Raw genomic sequence first — 20,838 nt, forward strand, 5'->3', positions numbered from 1 at the left:
ATCATTTTCCCGATCAAAGTAAAAATCAAACTAAAATGTGGTTTTTAAAAACAACTGAAACTAACCTCAAATTCTATCTCGACATCCAATTCGATGGAAAGCATCAAAATTTGCAAATATTTATGCTTCAAACTCTTGTGTATGAGTTTTTCATGAACACTGGTTTCTGCTTCACTATTCCTCTTCCTCCCTGGTTGTTGATTTGCTATGTCCAACGCCGACATTATGTAGATCTTTGCCATCTACACCTTTGAAATGAAGAAATTGAGGCTCAGTTGGTCGGTTATTTGGTACACCTAGTCGATAAACCCTAACCCTAAAATCCAAAGAATGTGATTGTCACTCGAACCAGATCGACTTTTCGATGGATAGAAGGGACAGACGGACATGATTCTGACGATGGGAGGAGTAGAGGCGAAGGGTATGTCCGTTGATTCCAGGTTTCACGTCGTTTCCTTGGGCCTGTCTAATTAATAAAGTAAGAGATAAACTTTTAAACTTAATGTGTTGTATTTGGATGATGCATGGTGTTTTATGAATAAATAAGCTAAAATTTTGTTCTCAAATGTTCTCAATTTAAAAAATGTTTTTATTTGAACGTGTATATATATATATATATATATATATATATATATATATATATATATATATATGTTTTACACAAATTGCTCTGATTAAATACAAGTAAACAATGATACAAAACATAAAAGTGTAGTGGTCAAAGTATAAATTTTGCGTTTTTGCTTATTGGTCCTCTAACTTCACTGTGTATAGAGTTTTGGGTAGAAAAGAAAGATAAATTTTCTCTGCGCAATCTCGTTTTCTTGTGTTTTGGGGAAGATTGATTGGAAACCCTTCTCCCCCCCTCTCTCTATCGTGTTTTCTTGTCCTCTCTCTCCCCATACTTCCACCATTCACGGACCCCACAATTCCTCTAAACCCCTTCTTCTCCCCCTTCGTTCTCTCTTTTCCTTTCTCTCTCTCGCTGCAATAATGCCAGCCTCCTCCTCAGGTACATATACACCCTTTCTATATATACACATATGTATATGTGTGTGTATATACACAATAAAATTGGAACTTCTAAGGTTTCAATTCTTTTTCCATTTTCAATTTGAGCTTTGGGATAACTTCAATTTTGGTTTTGGTTTCGATTTGGATGTGGATTTTGATTTTCTACAGAGACTAGGAACAGGTGGAGGAAACGGAAGCGAGGAGAGCAGTCCCGAAAACCTAGACCGCAACCCCAGCACCAGCACGATGATGACGATGAGGATTATGAAGAAGAAGACGATGTCGACCTCGATCAACAGAACCAACATCCCGAATTTGACGATGACCACAGTAATTCACCCGATCCTACAGCTGCCACCGGAGCAGTAACTGAGGTCATATCCGATGGCGCTGTTCGAATCTCCACCTTCCCTTCTGTAATCAAACATACGGTAAATCAACACCATTACTCGGTGATTCAGAGTGTTGCCAGGGAGAGAGCTTGCCGAGCTGGAGACAGTAGCAATGGTGGCATGAACTGCGTCTTCTTGGAGAATATTTCTCACGGCCAGCTACAGGCGTTGTCTGCCATGCCTAAGGATGCTCCAGCTTTGACTGGCGGAGACTCAGAAGGGTCTTTTGTAATTACACCTCCTCCCATCATGGAGGGTCGTGGTGTTGTCAAGAGATATGGTTCGGATCGAGTACATGTTGTACCAATGCACGCAGGTCTGTAGAATCACATGTGGGCTTCCATTTATTGCTATCAACTTTTATTGATTGTAGACACTTTCTTACCTACATGGGTTTGTATTTTTCCTCTCATTTCAAGCAGATTGGTTTTCACCAACAACTGTAAACCGATTAGAAAGACAGGCAGTGCCACATTTTTTCTCCGGGAAGTCACCAGACCACACTCCAGAAAAGTACATGGATTGTCGCAACCGAATTGTTGCTAAATACATGGAGAATCCAGCAATGAGGTTGTCAGCTTCTGAGTGCCATAGTTTTTTAGCTGGTGTTGATGCTGATGATGTAACTCGAGTTGTAAGGTTTCTTGAAAACTGGGGTGTAATCAACTACTGTGCTGCTCCACCAAATCATCATGAACCTAGAAATGAAGGCTCATATCTGACAGAAGATTCAAAAGGAGAATTAAAAGTGCCAGCAGCTGCTTTGCGATCTATTGATAGCTTAATCCAATTTGATAAACCAAGATGTAGGATAAAAGCAACAGATATATATCCAGAATTAGCTGTTGATAGTGATGAAACATCTGATTTGGACACAAGAATTCGTGAGCTATTATCTGAGAATAAGTGCAATCATTGTTCTAAATCTCTTGGTATTGTGTACTATCAGTCTCTCAAAGAGGTAATTCACCAACCCTTTTGTACTTTTCTCTTTCTTGTTTTGTTGAAGCTTTAAGCTTTATGGTGATACGATTTGTTTGGCAGATTGAGTCACTATTATGCTTGAACTGTTACAATGAGGGGGAATTTGTTGCTGGTCATTCAAGTCTGGATTTTATCAAGGTTGATTCCACAAAAGATTATGGAGATCTTGAAGCAGACAGCTGGACCAATCAGGAGACATTATTGTTGTTGGAGGCTATGGAACTCTTCAATGAGAATTGGGTTGAGATTGCTGAGCATGTTGGGACCAAATCAAAGGCTCAATGTATCCTCCACTTTGTACGCCTTTCTATAGATGAGACTCCTTTGGAAAATCTTGAAGTTCCAACTGCTTCAAATTTGCCCAATGGGAATTCATGTGCAAAACCACAATCATATGCAAATGGGAAAGGTATATTCATGTTTTCTATGTGGGAGGTTGGTTAACTAATTGAAATTATGCCTGAAATATTGTTTGTGAATATAGCATCTATTATTGAAGACTCTGAATTTGAAGAGAGATTGCCATTTGAAAAATCCGGGAATCCTGTAATGTCTCAGGTGAGTTGTCCATTTATCAAAATATATTATATACCTTGAAATATGTTAATTAACCTAGAGTTATATTTCTGTTTGATTTTTTTAGGTTGCTTTTTTGGCATCTGCAGTGGGACCAAGAGTGGCTGCAGCTTGTGCTCATGCATCGTTGGCAGCATTGTCTGAGGATGATCATCTAGGTGATCTGGAAAATGACGAATCTGGGTCTGAAAATAGGTATTTTTCCTCTAATGATTTATTATTATTAGCTTTGTGCCCTTTTGAGGTGGAAGTAAAAGTAATTTCCTATGGGATCATGCATTTAATAACATAGGCTTATGAAGGGATGCATATTTCTCTTTTTGTTATAGTTATTTAGTTGCTTTGCCTTAGTGTCTTATTAGTCTTATAGACTGAAGTTTAGTAGGTTGTATGCTAGGGAAAGCAAATATGTTTAGATTTTACATTTTAGTGTGATGTTTTTGTTAGTAGTCAGCTTTGAACTCTTTGATAGAAAGAATCCTATACTGATGACTTGATGATTCTAAAACACATTCAATTAAAGAAATAGTTCATGACTTATTAATGTAATGAACTTACACATGTTTACCAAATCATGCAACAAAGTGAATCACCCCAACTTATTACAAACAAACTTCATGTATGCTTTCTACTGATATTTGTAAATAGCAATTCCCAGTCTCTAGTTTTTGTTCAAATAGTGATTTAAGTTGATGATTACTATCTCACTCTGAGTCAATCAATTTCAAGAAATCTGCCCATTTGTTGTTACATCATTTGATTTGGATTTCTGTTATTGATATTAGATCAGTTTATATATATATATATATATATATATATATATATATATATATATATATATATATATATATATATAATTCATGGTGAGTCTGGGTGTACAATACTTGAATCAATTTGATTCAAGATATTGAATCAATATAGCAACTGGATGAAGTCCTATTTTGGGTTTTGGTTGTTTATGATTTAAACTTTTCTGGGTTTAATAGTTGATACTGGGAATGGAAAGTTTATGATTGATGCTAAACTGAAATGGGGTAGGGTGCTCACCACTTCCAAGATAATATATCCACCTCGAAGATACAAGGCATAAATATGAGTTGGAATCCTACCAAAAAGATTGCATGACATGAAAGGAAGTTTAATGCTTAAATTCCATTAAGAACTCAACTTGTCTTCTCTGACCAAAACTCATCTATTTATAGGACTTTGAGACATTTCTGCAGCTCTTTAGAATATGATAAAAACTCAATAAATAACTTGGGAACATTGAAGACTTTATTAATTAAACATACGTAGGATATGTGAAATTCGGATGAATGAGTGAAATGGACAGCCTTTAGTATGTAGCAAAAAAAAGGGCATAAGTTGTTGTAGGTAACTCCAAATGAAACGAGGCTCTTGTTTTGGAAATTACACTTCCAGCTTTCCAACAAGATACATATGATTTTTTAGACTTCTAGTTCCAGATAAAGTCTTTGAAGTTTGACAACTTTACAAAAAAAAGAGTCCTTGTTGTGTCTGGGATTGGTTTGTTGCAGCAATGCAATCTATTTCTATTCAGTTATACTTTACTTTCTGCAACTCTGCTATTATTGTTTTGGTCAAGTTATCTCAACACATGACATGACATGGTATATAATAATAGTAGCAGATTGTGAAGTTAAATATCCAAAAGGGAACCACAAATCTTGATCCATGCCCTTGAAGTAGATGTGCATGGGTGGAATGAAAGGTTACTTTAGTGATGAGCCCTTTGCAATCATTAATCAACCAGACCAATTAATTAAATGGCCCATAACATAAGGTTTCACCCATTTACAAATTACATTCAAGAGGACATGACCTCAGATGGGAGAGTGTGGATGTTTTTTTTTTTTTTTTTTTCTCGGCTTTATTGCTAGTATTTATATTTCATTTCTTCTTTATTATGGGCTTGCATTTCACCTTCGGTGAGGTGGAGGTATGATCATCTTCCCCTTATGCTGTCCATGTGGGATTTGGCTGTTGTTGTTGGTTTAGGTTTTAAGTAAACTTCTTTTTCTAAATTGGAAAATTATGCACAAAAACAATGCTTTTATCATATTGTTTTTCTGCTTACCTTGTCACCCTAAAAACCAGTGGCTTTTTGTCCCGTCTTATGTCTAATTTGAGAGTTCTGTTTTTGAAGGGTAAATTCGGAAAACATGAATGGTCGTGCAGATCCCAGAAACCCAATTCCAATTCAACAGAAAGGTAAGTAAGGCCTTGACTTGAGTTTATTGGTGTCTTGTTTTTTCTTACTTATTTCTTTCATATTTTTAATATAATAATTCTCAGAAGGTGAAGGAGGCAGTAGTAATATCACTCCTGAAAAGATGAGGGATGCAGTCAGAGCTGGTCTTGCTGCTGCTGCAACCAAAGCAAAGCTTTTTGCAGATCATGAAGAACGAGAAATCCAAAGGCTATCTGCTAATATCATCAATCATCAGGTATCAATTTTCTTCTTCTTTTTTTTCTTTTTAAATAAAATAAAATTCTCTACTCTTTAACCATACTATGCACTTTATTTTTCAGTTAAAGAGGTTAGAGCTGAAGCTGAAGCAATTTGCAGAAGTGGAAAGCTTATTAATCAAAGAATGTGAACAGCTCGAAAGGGCAAGGCAAAGGGTCTCAGCCGAGCGAGCACTCACCATCTCCTCCCAATTCGGACCCCCTGCTGCTGGCGGCACAACCGTCAACAGACCAACCGGCATGCCAGGTGTCGGTCCCTCATTGCTCAACAACACCGCTGGACCTAGCCGCCAACCCGTCTCCGGATCGCCAGGTCAGCCATTCATTTCGGGGTTCCCCAGTAACCACCACCCACAGATGTCTCATTCTCAACAACAGCAGCAGCAGCCTATGTTTGGGCTGGGCCCACACCTGCCCCTCTCGGCGATCAACCCATCTCCGCCATCAGCCGCCCATCCCATGTTGAGACCCGTGTCGGGAAGTAGATCTGGTTTTGAGTAATTAAAAAAAATGATTTTAACCTTTTTTTTTTTTTTTTTACTTTTCTTGAAATGACACGAGGGAAATGGTTAATCTTGGAGGTATTTGTTGATTAGGCTTTTTTTTCTTAATCTCTTTCTTAATGTTATTGTGACTGAATTGGTATGGTGTTGTACAGCGATATTGATTATGTAGCAAATTTAGCATATGCTTTGTGTTGTGGACATGACATTAGCTTTATTAAGTTGCTGATTAAAAAGCATTTGGATAACGATGCTATGTAACAACTGCTTTTGGTTTCTTCATAGCAACGTGTTCACGTTGAACCCGTGCCATGTGTGTGCTTTGTGTCTATGGTGTAATGGTGTTCTGACGTTACTAAAGCAACATGGCAATATTGAAATAATATATGCATTGATATCTATCGGGTTTGGTAGTTGGCATCAGGCACTAAGATCACACTCGAATTGTATTGAATTTTAAATTCAGTGTCATTGAAAATTGATACCATCGTCCATCTATAACCTAATTGAGATAATGATGAGGATGATCTAAGAAATAACATATTCAATAGTGCTCATGGCTGATAATTACTTTCCTCATGATTCTTTTTATTATGGACAAGCGGGTTTACATGTTGGATAGTTGGACATATGGTTTGTTTCTTCGTTTCCATTAAAACCACTCTTGATGTTCATCTAGAACTAACAATGTACAAAAAAAAAACCAAAGTCTTATTTACGTAAGGGAAGATAAGATGAGACCTGACAATGGGGCGGGTTTGGAACGAATCGACATTGATCCAAACCCTTTTAACAAATTTCAAAATCAGATCCAAACCCGCTCCGTAACCAGCAGGGTTTTGAATAATCAAATCCATACCCTTATCCACCGAATCAACGGATATCCAAACCCGCCCCGTAACCCATAGACTTTTTGAATTATCAAACACATTTTACTTAATTCATAAAATAATATTTCTTAAATAAAATAAATGTTGATTTAGAAAACACATTACGTACTCGAGGACTTCCGATTGGAATTAAAAATCAATATTGTAGTAACTTATGATTTATTTTTTACTCTCAATTGTATTGATAGAGAATAACAATGACAAACTTTCATTCAGCAAATGAATGAATTTATTGATTTTTGAATGAAATATGATGATTGCTTGATGAAATATAAATGAAATGACATCTTTCTTAGTAGAATACTGGAAGTATAGAAGTCGACTCCTCGATTCTTATAAACAATTTGGACTTTGGCATTTTCCCTTTGGACTTTCAATTGGAATCAAAATTAAATATTAAGTAATATACAATATAAACCAATAATTCAAAATTTATACGGGGCGGGTTATAAACGGAGCGGATAAACGATGATCCATACCCGACCCTTTTAATAAAAGGGTTAGCGGGTATGGGTTGTTAACGGGTAAACGAATAAAAAACTATGCTCCAAACCCATATAATTCTTAAGGGTTTGGATCAGATCAGGGTCAAAACCAGCTCCATTGCCAGACCTAGATGGAAGGCTGTCAAAACTGATTCAAAAAGAAGATTAACGACAAACAAAAAAGGAAATGAAAAATGAAAAGAGGAAAATACAAAACTCCTTCTTGCTGAATAATATGTCATACATATTAAATGTCGGTTCACCATCAAATAATATAAATAAATAAAACAAACTAATGAATAATCAATAAATTAAATAGGTAGAAGTTTTTGGGGAAAACATGTGCTTATTGTATATGTACACAAACAAAATAAGCAAATAGAAGCAATAAGATATGTACAAACAGTACAAACAAATAGAAGCAATAAAACACATAACAAACATTAGCCACAACACTTAGAGCAAAAACGTAAGACATTCAAAAGGAAAACAAATGACAAACTCATATAAATACAAGCACATACAAGGTCAACCTGAAAAAGCTACAAGTACAAACCATGTAAGCAAATACTAGCAACAAAGTATGTAATAAACATTAGCTATAAAACTTGGAATAGAAACTAGCAAATACAAGGAGATAGTAAGAATGAACAAATATCAACTCGTATGATTACAAGCGAAAACAAAAACTCGCCAGAAAGGACAACAAGTACCAACAAAGGTAAAACTCAAATAATTACTCATATACTACTTAACTACTCTGATCCTATGCCTCCTCACCCCTATATGAGGTTGTCCAAAAAAGACCAAAATCCTTCAAGCATAACATCACACTATCAACCCACTTCCTTCACGAGTGTCCTCTCATCCTCTCATTGTGTACAAACATTTATTGTCTTCACCCTCTCATTGTGTACAAACATTTATTGTCTCCATCCTCTTAATTGTGACACTTGATTGCCTTCGATGAACATGTTCAAACTACCATAATCTTCTTTCTCTTGATTTCTCATTAATTGAAACAAACCCTAATGAGTTTCTAATTGTTGAGTTTTGAAACCAATCCAATTGAGTTCTATCACAAACCCATCGCAATATACTCATTTCTACAACATACATCTTCCTCTATGATCCTTTTTAGTCGGCCAACATTCAAATACATACAATATATACAGACCTTACACCCATCATATAAAAATTTCCCTTAAGTAACAACTCGATATGTTTGCAGAAATCCCAAATCTTAGATATATAAAAGGAAATTAAAGTACTAGCATGTCCCATAACCCAATGAGGCGTTCTTAACAAAAATCATATAAAGTAATATATAACCATAACTAATCTCTTGACATCAAAACTCTTCAATACCTTATCCTATCTTTCTCTTTAAATTAAGCACACGTCAAAATAGTACATTAGGATAGGAAAGCTTGGTGAGCAACATAAGGGTTAGTACTCTGTAATGTTATATAATTAATATACTAACTCAAAAACTCATAAGTAAATCCTTTGTGAAATAAACTTATAAATACTATATTAAAATATTTTGACACATAAATAAGTATAATATCACACACACAAAATTGATCATGTATTTATATATAGATACTAAATATAAAAAACTGATCATGTATATATAGATACACATCATCGAAGGTATCTCCACAAGCATATCAAACATGGGGGATTTTTTTTGGAAGGGGGGGGGGGGGTGGGGGGTCTAACTTATATGTGAAGACATAAGACTTCACATGACTTCTCATCCATGTGATGATATCTCCTCACATATGAATAGATAGCCTAGTTTTGCTCAAGCAATGCCGTATCTAGAATGTTCAAAACATATTCCCGGGTTCCACCGTACACCATCAAGGAGATCATAGGTGGTTCAAACTTCTCAATAATCAAAATATTTAACACATAACCAACCTATAAGCTGTATCAATCAATTCATTTATCTACTCATAGATATCCTATAAGAAAGTAATTTTAGTATGTAGTTATAAATATAATCATATTGTTTATCAAAGCCACGAAGGTAGTAATAATATACATGTCACACGCCCAAACCGGAACGGCGGAAACGTTCGGGGGTGGCTGACGTCATGCGTAGTATCACAACATTTGTATAGCAAGCATATTAAACACAACCAAACATTGAATACAAATATGAAAAATGTTTACATCAGTTTGGAACTTGTTTTAAATACATCGAAAGTATGTATAATATAGAAAACATGACTCTTATTGCTCCGACTTCATCGAATTCCTGGAAGTACCTGTCTACTAATTCCCTGAGAATACAAGCAGTTTGAAAAATATCAGCATAAAGCTGGTGAGTTCATAAGCATTTAGTTTTTAGAGAAAAATGTTCTTTGATTCTTTTGAAGAGTGTTCTTCAAGAAAATCCTATATTTTCTTATGAAAGATAGTGTTGAAAGAGTATCTAGTGGTAGAATGCAAACCATCAGTTTTAGAAATGCTAATGTTATCCTGGGAAAATCCTATATTTTCCTTAAAAATATGTTATTCGTCCTAGAGGTAGAGATGTCAGTTTAGAAATCCTCGATTGCTATCAGCATATATAAAAGTAGTTTTATTACTTAAGATAAAACAAATGAAGAATAGAGTGCGTAAACAAAGTTAGTTTATACTTATTTGCGAGTCGTATAACCATACTTGATATGACCGAGAGACCTTTATAACGTTCTTCAGGCGTTAAGCTAAATGACATTTGTTCACCACAGGCATGCCCGCCTCACTGTAGCTAGCAGTTCTGGTGTGGGATTGTCAGTCCTGAATAGATCTATTCACAAATCTCACACTCTCCCTCCATGAGACTCTGGTTATACTAAAAGGATTTCTCACTATACACCTAAGGGTACAGTATTGAAGTAGCGCCTCACAATTCTGTATAATCTAGTTTACTAGCGGGAAATCAGTAATAAACAAAAAATTTCCTTGAATAAATGTACTATATACTTCTGAGAAAACATATAACATAAACTAAATCTGCCATAGTTTATATATATTCATTTATGAAATCTGATTAGGTAGAGACTGCCTAGAGAGTTATCCCAAACTATACCCATTATAGTTTATTAGAGATGATATGAAAAATGCTTTGTAAAAACCTTTCTGAAAACTATGAAGTTAGATTTCCAAAATGGAAGTTTTCCTTATGCTCAACATATTACAAAAGAGATAAAATATCCGAAAATGTTATTAAACGTGGAAATCGTTGGACTGCATTAATAAGTTTAAAACTTAATAAAATACTTTGAAGTTGGCTTGTATCCCCCCCTGAAAACATTAAAAACACGGAAAATGTAGGGGTATGAACTCACCTCGGGTGATTTGAATGAAGGATCGACACGAAATGCTGGATTTTCAAGTGAAGCCTTGAACACGCTTTGATGAAGAACCATTCTAAGAACATGGGACTACTTGCACTAAGTGTTAGGACCTCAAAGGATTGCATGCGTGAGGTGTATGGCCATTTTTAAAGGTGTTTTCAAGGTCTATACTTGCATCCATGAAGTGTCCTAGGCCCATACTTGGTTGTAGAACAAGTTTAGGGTCTTAGAAATGGGTCTATGGTCCTATGGTGTGTGTATGGTCGCACAAATGAGTGTGCTGCCGCACACACGAGTGTGTGGTCACACTCCTTCAACGAGATGAAGAACATGACGGGACTTTCATGATTCAAGGCCTAGATCAAGAGGTTATTCAAGTATAACAAGCTAAGGGATGGATTACTCATGTTTTTGAAGCTTTGGAAGGTTCAAAGTTGGAGAAACTTGAGAGGAAATGATGTTGTGTGCTGCCAAGGTGTTAAAGGAATGAAAGGAAGGGAGCTACCCTTTATATAGGAGTAAAGGTGTTGCCCAAACGTGAGTGTGCTGCCAAGGGAGTGGGTGTGCGGCCGCACACACGGGTGTACGGCTGTACACTCCTCCAAGAGGTGTGTATGACCCAAATTTTTACTATTCACCACTCCGACTCATTCCTAAACTCAACCTTGGTTATATATACAAGCTTAGAACACTTAAATGACCCCTTGAATAGCACCAGAAGTCAACAAAACAAGTTGAATATTGATTGAATTGATTAATTGCACAAGATTGAAATTCCAGGTTGTCACATCATCCCCTCGTTAGAGTGAATTTCGTCCCGAAATTCAAGGATAAAGCACAATCATGAACTTGGAAAAAGACGGGGGTACTTCTGCTTCATTGAATCCTCACGCTCCCAAGTGAATTCAGGACCCCGCTTGGCATGCCAGCGAACCTTCTCTATTGGGATGCGATTCTGTTTTGTATGCTTGGCTTCCCGATCCATGATTTCGACAGGTTCTTCCACAAAATGTAGACCCTCTTCTAATTCGATCTCGTCGAGAGGAATCACAAGTGTCTCATCGGATAGACACTTCTTTAGGTTCGACACGTGGAAGACAGGATGAATGTTGTTGAGCTCTCGAGGTAACTGGAGTTTGTATGCTACGGGATCGATCCTAGCAAGGATCTTAAATGGTCCAACGTACCTTGGGTTTAGCTTTCCACGTTTTCCGAAACGTATCATGCCTTTCCAAGGCGAGACCTTCAGAAGGACGCGGTCACCGACCTAGAATTCCAAGGGTTTTCATCTCTTATCGGCGTAGGTCTTTTGTCTATCCCGAGATGCTTTTAGTCGCTCTCTAATTTGTACGATCTTTTTTTGTTGTCTCTCGGATGATTTCAGGACCCGTGAGAGTGCTGTCAGGGACTTGACCCTTGACTAGCTGTGTGTCACCTACTTCAGCCCAGCACAGAGTGGATCTGCACTTGCGGCCGTAGAGAGCTTCAAATGACGCAACATTGATGCTAGTATGGTAGCTGTTGTTGTAGGAAAATTCGACCAAAGGAAGATGAGTGTCCCACGACGCGCCGAAGTCGATGATGCAGGCTCTCAACATATCCTCCAATGTCTGAATTGTTCTCTCACTTTGTCCATCAGTTTGAGGATGATAAGCAGTGCTCATATCCAACTTAGTTCCAAGTGCCTTCTGAAGCGATTGCCAGAATCTTGAGGTGAACCTGCTATCTCGGTCAGAGATAATGGATACAGGTACCCCATGAAGGCGAACTATTTCTTGCATGTAGATCCGTGTAAGTCTCTCCATCTTGAAGTTTTCTTTGATTGGCAGAAAAAAGGGCGGATTTAGTCAATCGATCGACAATCACCCAGATGGCGTCGTGCCCACTTGGGGATATAGGTAACTTGGTGATAAAATTCATTGCTATCATTTCCCACTTATACTCAGGTATTTCTGGCTGCTGAAGTAAACCTGAGGGCTTTTGATATTCCACCTTCACCTTGGCGCAAGTCAAGCACTTGCCCACAAAGGTTGCAATCTCCTCTTTCATGTTTGGCCACCAATAGAGTTGTTTGAGATCCAAATACATCTTATCTAAACCGGGGTGAATGGAATATTTCGTCTTGTGATCCTCATTCATGACAACCTCTCTGTACCCACCGAACTTTGGGTTCCAGATCCGGTTCATGAAATAGTACACTCCGTATCCCTTAACCTCTAAGTTCTTGTCCATTCCCCTCAATGCTTCATCCATTAATTTCTCTGGTTTCAAGGCTTCCTGCTGAGCCTCCGTGATTTGTGCAGATAGATGGGAATGAACGGTCATTGTCAATGCCTTCACCTTTCGCCCGGAGTATTCCTTTCGGCTGAGAGCATCTGCTACCACATTGGCCTTGCCGGGATGATAGAGAATTTCGCACTCATAGTCACTGAGTAGCTCTACCCATCGTCGCTATCTCATGTTTAACTCTTTCTGATCAAGGATGTGTTGTAAGCTCTTATGGTCGGTGAAGATAGTGCACTTGGTTCCATAGAGATAGTGTCTCCAGATTTTCAATGTAAAGACAACTGCTCCCAAATCTAGATCGTGAGTTGTGTAATTGACCCTGTGTGTCTTCAACTGCCTCGAGGCATAGGCGATGACCTTTCCTCGCTGCATGAGCACACAACCTAGGCCCTGATTGGATGCATCGCAATAGACCACGAAGTCTTCTGTCCCTTCAGGCAGGGACAAGATAGGTGCGCTACACAGGGCCTGCTTCAATGTTTGAAATGCATTGTCTTGCTTGACTCCCCAACTAAAGGTTACACCTTTCTGTGTCAGGGTAGTTAAGGGCTTAGCGATTCTGGAGAAGTTCTGGATGAACCTGCGATAATAGCCCGCGAGGCCCAAGAATTGCTGGATTTCTGTGGGTGTTTTAGGTGCAGACCAATTCTATATCGCTTTGATCTTGGAAGGGTCTACGTGAATGCCTTCCTTGCTAACCACGTGCCTAAGGAAATTTACCTTCCCAATCCAAAACTCACACTTCGAAAACTTCGCGTATAGCTTTTCCGCCCTAAATGTTTCCAACACCTGTCTCAAGTGGTGTTTATGATCACTCTCACTCCGCGAATAGACAAGTATGTCATCGATGAACACGATCAAGAACTTGTCTAAGAAAGGGCGGCACACTCGATTCATCAGGTCCATGAATACTGCCGGTGCATTGGTCAGACCAAAGGGCATTACTACAAATTCGTAGTGTCCATAGCGAGTTCGGAATGCTGTCTTAGGCACATCATTCTCGTGGACTTGCAACTGATGGTACCCTGATCTTAGATCTATCTTTGAGAAATAACTGGCTCCCTGAAGTTGGTCAAAGAGATCGTCGATTCTGGGCACGAGATATCGATTCTTGATGGTCAGCTTATTCAGCTCTCGGTAGTCAATGCACATCTGAAAGGATCCATCTTTCTTTTTCACAAATAAGATCGGGGCTCCCCAGGGTGAGGAACTTGGCCTTATGAATCCTTTGCTGATCAGCTCATTGAGCTAGCTGGATAATTCTTGCATCTCCGCTGCCGCTAAACGGTAGGGAGACTTAGCTACAGGAGTAGCTCCGGGGATTAAGTTGATACGAAACTCGACTTGACGTTCGGGAGGAATTCCTAGGAGAACTTCAGGAAAGACATCAGGAAAGTTGCAGACTTCGGGGATGCTCTCGAGGTCTTTAACTTTTTGCGTCCCATCAACAACATGAGCTAGAAACGCATAACATTTCTTCCGTAGGTATTTCTGAGCTTTGATGCACGAGATGATATGAAGGTTCGAACTAAGTTTGTCACCATAAATCATGAGGTCTTCGCTAGAAGGAAGGTTGAGGCGAATAGCTTTTTTGAAACAAATAATATCAGCACGATTGGGGCTCAACCAATCCATACCGATAATGACGTCGAAACTCTTGATAGATACATGCATAAGATCGATAGGGAAGGAATGATCGCCAAAGGTAAGAGTACATCCTAGGAATATGTCGTTCGCGCTCTCTTTCTCTCCGTTAGCCATCTCGACGGTGAACATTTCGGTTAAAGGTTGGGATTTACATTTGATTAGATGTTTGAATGCATGACTAACAAAACTCCTTTCCGCACCAGAATCGAAAAGAATGCATGCATGAGAGTTGTCAAGAAGAAACGTACCCGTAACAACGGTAGGATCAACGACTGCTTCCTCCTGGCCCATTGCTAGCACCCTTCCTGCATTGCAACATGTTATCTCTTTGGGGCAGTTTCTTTTGAAATGCCCAAATTCTCCACATCCATAGCAGGCTTGGCTGGCACCCGCTCCAGGAGTCGGATTGGTTAGTTGGGCTGGTGCTCTGCGGTATCGGGTAGTGTGTCCCTTCCTCCCACAGTTGTTGCAATTCAAATCACGACAGGGTCCGTGATGATGAAAAGTAAACTTGTTGCACATAGGTAGTTTCTCTGAATAACCACCGGTAGGAGCTTGGGTGGTTGGAACAGTAGTGGGGGTAGCGGTAGGAGTAGTAGCAGCGTGGACTGCCACTATTTGTTGCTTCTTGGAGGGCTCCTGCGAAGACTGAACCTTGCGTTTGTTCCTGAATTTCTTCTTCTTCTCACCACTCTCCTTTTGTGGCTCGGAGACAGCTGCCACCTCATCCAGATCGATTCCATGATCGATCAGGGTCTGTGCCAGATCCTTGGCGCTTTCGAAAGTAATCGGCCTAGCAGCCAAGACATTCCCTTTGGTTGGTTGCGTTAGCCCCCAAATGTACCTCTCGATTTTCTTGCTTTCCGGGGTGACCATTCTCGGACAGAGGAGAGCCAGATCACAGAATCTCGCGGTGTAGGCAACGATGTCAGAACCCTTCATCTTCAAGTTCCAGAGTTCGTGCTCCAACTTTTGCACTTCGCCCCATGGATAGTATTCTGCAGGCATGAGTTCCTTCAGTCTTTCCCAACCCATGACATTAGCCACTGGCAGGGTTAGGGTTTTAACTCGACCATTCCACCAGGTCAAAGCTCTGTTGGTGAAGGTGCAGGCGGCGAACTTCACCTTGTTTGCCTCAGAACAGATGCGAATTTCGAAGATGGATTCGATCTTCTCGAACCATCGAGTCAAAGCAATGACACCTCCATTTCCGTCGAAGGATTTGGGTTTTGCAGTCATGAAGTCTTTGTAGGAACACTCTTTTTGATGTCCCTGACTTCCATCTTGTCTCTGAGGGTCGGTTCCACCTCAGCCCCACCAGCATTCACTTGTGCCATTTCTGCAGTCACGGCGGCTGTAACTGCTGCCTGAAACATGACAAGGTCGAACTGAGGAGGTGGTGGTGGTGGCGGAGTGTCGTCGTTACTTCTAATGGGTCTTGGTCGGGGAGGCATCTTTTTCTATAAACAATATGGAAGAAGAGGATGGTAAGTCCTCGAGATATATAAAAATAATATATATCTCATCCTGATAATAATAGTGTTCTACCCAACGATAAGCGTAGAAAGTTTACTAACGCAAATAAGTTATTGCTTAAGGAAGAAGAGGTAGCAACACTTAGAGTGAATCTGTATACTGAGTTTGGCTCTAGATAAAATACTCCTATAGTAGTTTACATGAGATGATTTTGGTAAGTTTTAGGCCTGCTGTAACACCACAGTCACTCCTAAGCACATGTTGGTCATGTCTCGAATAAATATAGTTGATCAGGCTATATTGACCCTAGACATGATTACATAACTGCCCAGGTTTAACCGCGATGTCCGACATCCAAATACTTTTGTTTTGTTCTACTTATGACACTGGTTCGGGTACTTAGGTATACTTGTATACTTTTTATAAAAATACTTATATTTTTGAAAGTATACTTTTAGTTTAGAGCACTTAGGCCCCTTAATATTTATAGTTGTATACCATGTAAGGTTCGGTATACTTAGTTCGCTATAAACAAGGGCTCTGATACGAATCTGTCACACCCCCAAACCGGAATGGCGGAAACGTTCGGGGGTGGCTGACATCATGCGTAGTATCACAACATTTGTATAGCAAGCATATTAAACACAACCAAACATTGAATACAAATATGAAAAATGTTTACATCAGTTTGGAACTTGTTTTAAATACATCGAAAGTATGTATAATATAGAAAACATGACTCTTATTGCTCCGGCTTCATCGAATTCCTGGAAGTACCTGTCTACTAATTCCCTGAGAATACAAGCAGTTTGAAAAATATCAGCATAAAGCTGGTGAGTTCATAAGCATTTAGTTTTTAGAGAAAAATGTTCTTTGATTCTTTTGAAGAGTGTTCCTCAAGAAAATTCTATATTTTCTTATGACAGATAGTGTTGAAAGAGTATCTAGTGGTAGAATGCAAACCATCAATTTTAGAAATGCTAGTGTTATCCTGGGAAAATCCTATATTTTCCTTAAAAACATGTTATTCATCCTAGAGGTAGAGATGCCAGTTTAGAAATCCTCGATTGCTATCAGCATATATAAAAGTAGTTTTATTACTTAAGATAAAACAAATGAAGAATAGAGTCCGTAAACAAAGTTAGTTTATACTTATTTGCGAGTCGTATAACCATACTTGATATGACCGAGAGACCTTTATAACGTTCTTCAGGCATTATGCTAAATGACATTTGTTCACCACAGGCGTGCCCGCCTCACTGTAGCTAGCAGTTCTGGTGTGGGATTGTCAGTCCCGAATAGATCTATTCATAAATCTCACACTCTCCCTCCAGGAGACTCTGGTTATACTAAAAGGATTTATCACTTTACACCTAAGGGTACAGTATTGAAGTAGCGCCTTACAATTATGTATAATCTAGTTTACTAGCGGTAAATCAATAATAAACAGAAAATTTCCTTGAATAAATGTACTATATACTTCTGAGAAAACATATAACATAAACTAAATCTGCCATAGTTTATATATATATATATATATATATATATATATATATATATTCATTTATGAAATCTGATTAGGTAGAGACTGCCTAGAGGGTTATCCCAAACTATACCCATTATAGTTTATTAGAGATGATATGAAAAATGCTTTGTAAAAACCTTTTGAAAACTATGAAGTTAGATTTCCAAAATGGAAGTTTTCCTTATGCTCAACATATTACAAAAGAGATAAAATATCCGAAAATGTTATTAAACATGGAAATCGTTGGACTGCATTAATAAGTTTAATACTTAATAAAATACTTGGAATTTGGCTTGTATTCCCCCCTGAAAACATTAAAAACACGGAAAATGTAGGGGTATGAACTCACCTCGGGTGATTTGAATGACGGATCGACACGAAATGCTGGATGCTCAAGTGATGCCTTGAACACGCTTTGATCCTAATTAACATGTAATGACACATAAAAGAGTCAAATGATGCTATTTCACCACTAGATGTGATGAAGAACCATTCTAAGAACTTGGGACTACTTGCACTAAGTGTTAGGACCTTAAAGGATTGCATACGTGAGGTGTATGGCCACTTTTAAAGGTGTTTTCAAGGTCCGTACTTGCATCCATGAAGTGTCCTAGGCCCATACTTGGTTGTAGAACAAATTTAGGGTCTTAGAAATGGGTCTGTGGTCCTATGGTGTGTGTGTATGGTCGCACAAATGAGTGTGCTGCCGCACACACGGGTGTGTAGTCGCACTCCTTCAACGAAATGAAGAACATGATGGGACTTTCATGATTCAAGGCCTAGATCAAGAGGTTCTTCAAGTATAACAAGCTAAGGGATGGATTACTTACGTTTTTAAAGCTTTGGAAGGTTCAAAGTTGGAGAAACTTGAGAGGAAATGATGTTGTGTGTTGCCAAGGTGTTAAAGGAATGAAAGGAAGGGGCTACCCTTTATATAGGGGTAAAGGTGCTGCCCAAACGTGAGTGTGCTGCCAAGGAAGTGGGTGTGCGGCCACACACACGGGTGTACAGCTGTACACTCCTCCAAGAGGTGTGTATGGCCCAAATTTTTACTATTCACCACTCCGACTCATTCCTAAACTCAACCTTGGTTATATATACAAGCTTAGAATACTTAAATGACCCCTTGAATAGCCTCATAAATCGACAAACAAGTTGAATATTGATTGAATTGATTAATTGCACAAGATTGAAATTCTAGGTTGTCACAATGTAATAGATAATGAAAATTCATAAACATACTAAATCCCTTTTCTTTTTATCGTATCCACGCTCTTATTATGTACTCGGATTGACTTAGATTTGGTGTTAACTCTTGCACAAGTTTCCTTAAGTTCTCTAGGACTCCAATGGGCATACATCCACACTCCAAACTATTATAGTATACTCATACAAAAGTTCATATGGATTCAACACTATTATGATATCCTTTTAGTCAGCCTACCATAACTCTAAATATAGTTCTGATCATCCTAACTCAAAGTGATGCAAAAGGAACTCAATTATATACAATTTCATGTTTTATGTTTTCCTATATATTTTATTATTTCTTATGAAGTAATGACCTCAGTTTATGTATTACATTATTATATAAAAAAGATTCTTTATTAATCCCAAGTAGATAACTAAATCAAGAAACCTTAATTCACATGTACACCATATGTAATATATGTCAGGTTGAATCATACATGTTAATCATGCATAAATTATTAAAACTATTAATAAATTATTCTTTTCATAATGATTTTGTAAGAATAGAACACGGCTGCAGAAAACTGTATCCCATAAAACTATTGGTTTTCTACATCGACTTCCCGAGAGAGAGAGAGAGAGAGAGAGAGAGAGAGAGAGAGAGAGAGAGAGAGAGAGAGAGAGAGAGAGAGAGAGGTATAAGTAGTGGGTGTCGTTTGATTGGTGAACATCATTGTTCTTTTTTATCAGACAGATAGGTGGGAACGATCTTTGGATTCTTATGATGAGTTTTTAGTGTCTTCTGTTAGGTGTTTCTTAGATACACGTCTGATGCCGGGGACTTGGGTGTCAACTAAATAGGACACTTTGCTCCTATTAAGTTAAATATTCCGCTTTGTAGGGCCATTTTGGCATGTATTCTTACTTAAGAGAAGCTTGTTGATCGTGCGATGGAATCGAAGTTGATTTTGTGCCTAATTTGTTTGGAGGGAGTTGAAACTGTTAGACATTTGCTCTCCGAATGTATCTCTATTGTACGTATTTAGGGGGCACATTGGTAGATGGTGGAGTATTGATGTTCCCGTGGTCGTGTATGTTGATTCTCTCGTTAAGTGGGCCGATACCGTGCTTTTATCAGCTAAACATAAGAAGTATCTTGATGCGGTTGTCATTACAGTGTTGTGAAATTTGCGCAATGTACTGAGTTGTCTAGTTGTAAAATCCTGCTTTAGCTTATAACTATTTTTTCTTTTTCTTGCTCTTTGCTTGTTGTTTGTAAAAATTCTACCAATACTTAATAAACTCAAGTTAAAGATCACCATGATATTATTCTATAAATAATTATTACCTTTTATGATAGATACTTAACAAACTATATGAAAATTTGAAAATATAACAGGGACATAAAATTAAAATTTAAAAACCAAAATGTTAATGACTATATATATATATATATATATATATATATATATATATATATATATATATATATATATATATATATATATATATATATAAAATGAATAAGAAATTACAAATTTAACAAAAAATATTATTTATTTTGTAGAAAATAGCCAAAAAAAATCAAAATTGCATTTTTAACCATCAATTTCGCAGATGGACCGCCTATGTTTACAGATGGACTAGCCCATCTGCGAACATATCAGTCCATCTGCGAAAAAAAACATAACCTACTATAAAACGTATTTTTTTTGGTTCATTTTTCATTTTCTTGTTCGAAAACTCTTTTTGGGAAGCGATTTTTTATCCCATCTGCGATTATGGACAATTTCCACAGAAATAACAGTTAAACTGATAATTTTTTGCAAACATTTATATATAATAAGGTTGTTTCGCAAACCCAATAAATTTCGTAGTTAAAATTAAAAAAAAAATTACAAAAAAATCACACATTCGCAATTGAAAAGGAGAGGAAATTGCAAATGAATTTAGTCCATCTACGATTTTAAGGGGGAAATGAGGGTTTTTATACAACGAAAAAAAACTATATGCGAACGAACAA

At 37.9% G+C, this 20,838-nt stretch overlaps 1 protein-coding gene across 2 annotated transcripts; it reads left to right on the forward strand.

Moving 5' to 3' along the window:
• Positions 1-806: 806 nt before the first annotated feature.
• Positions 807-6,142, forward strand: LOC111895694 (SWI/SNF complex subunit SWI3C). 2 transcript variants are annotated; one of them, XM_023891773.3, is made up of 9 exons: positions 807-1,012; positions 1,183-1,722; positions 1,829-2,367; positions 2,451-2,799; positions 2,875-2,948; positions 3,034-3,161; positions 5,134-5,198; positions 5,283-5,434; positions 5,520-6,142. In XM_023891773.3, exons 1-9 carry the CDS (start codon positions 994-996, stop codon positions 5,955-5,957), a joined length of 2,304 nt encoding a protein of 767 aa, XP_023747541.2. In that variant the 5' UTR covers positions 807-993; the 3' UTR covers positions 5,958-6,142. The 2 variants fall into 2 exon arrangements, with proteins under 2 accessions (XP_023747541.2, XP_023747544.2); XM_023891776.3 differs by having other exon boundaries at positions 5,286-5,434.
• The last annotated feature ends 14,696 nt before the right edge of the window (positions 6,143-20,838 follow it).

The sequence above is a fragment of the Lactuca sativa genome, chromosome 6 (genome assembly GCF_002870075.4).
Source record: "Lactuca sativa cultivar Salinas chromosome 6, Lsat_Salinas_v11, whole genome shotgun sequence".
In the NCBI taxonomy this organism is placed as follows: Eukaryota; Viridiplantae; Streptophyta; class Magnoliopsida; order Asterales; family Asteraceae; genus Lactuca; species Lactuca sativa.

Excerpts from the sequence above, each read along its gene's own strand:
- LOC111895694 (XM_023891773.3), top strand. Across the intron at positions 3,162-5,133 it reads GAATCTGGGTCTGAAAATAG|GGTAAATTCGGAAAACATGA; the intron begins GTATTTTTCCTC and ends CTGTTTTTGAAG. Across the intron at positions 5,199-5,282 it reads AATTCCAATTCAACAGAAAG|AAGGTGAAGGAGGCAGTAGT; the intron begins GTAAGTAAGGCC and ends AATAATTCTCAG.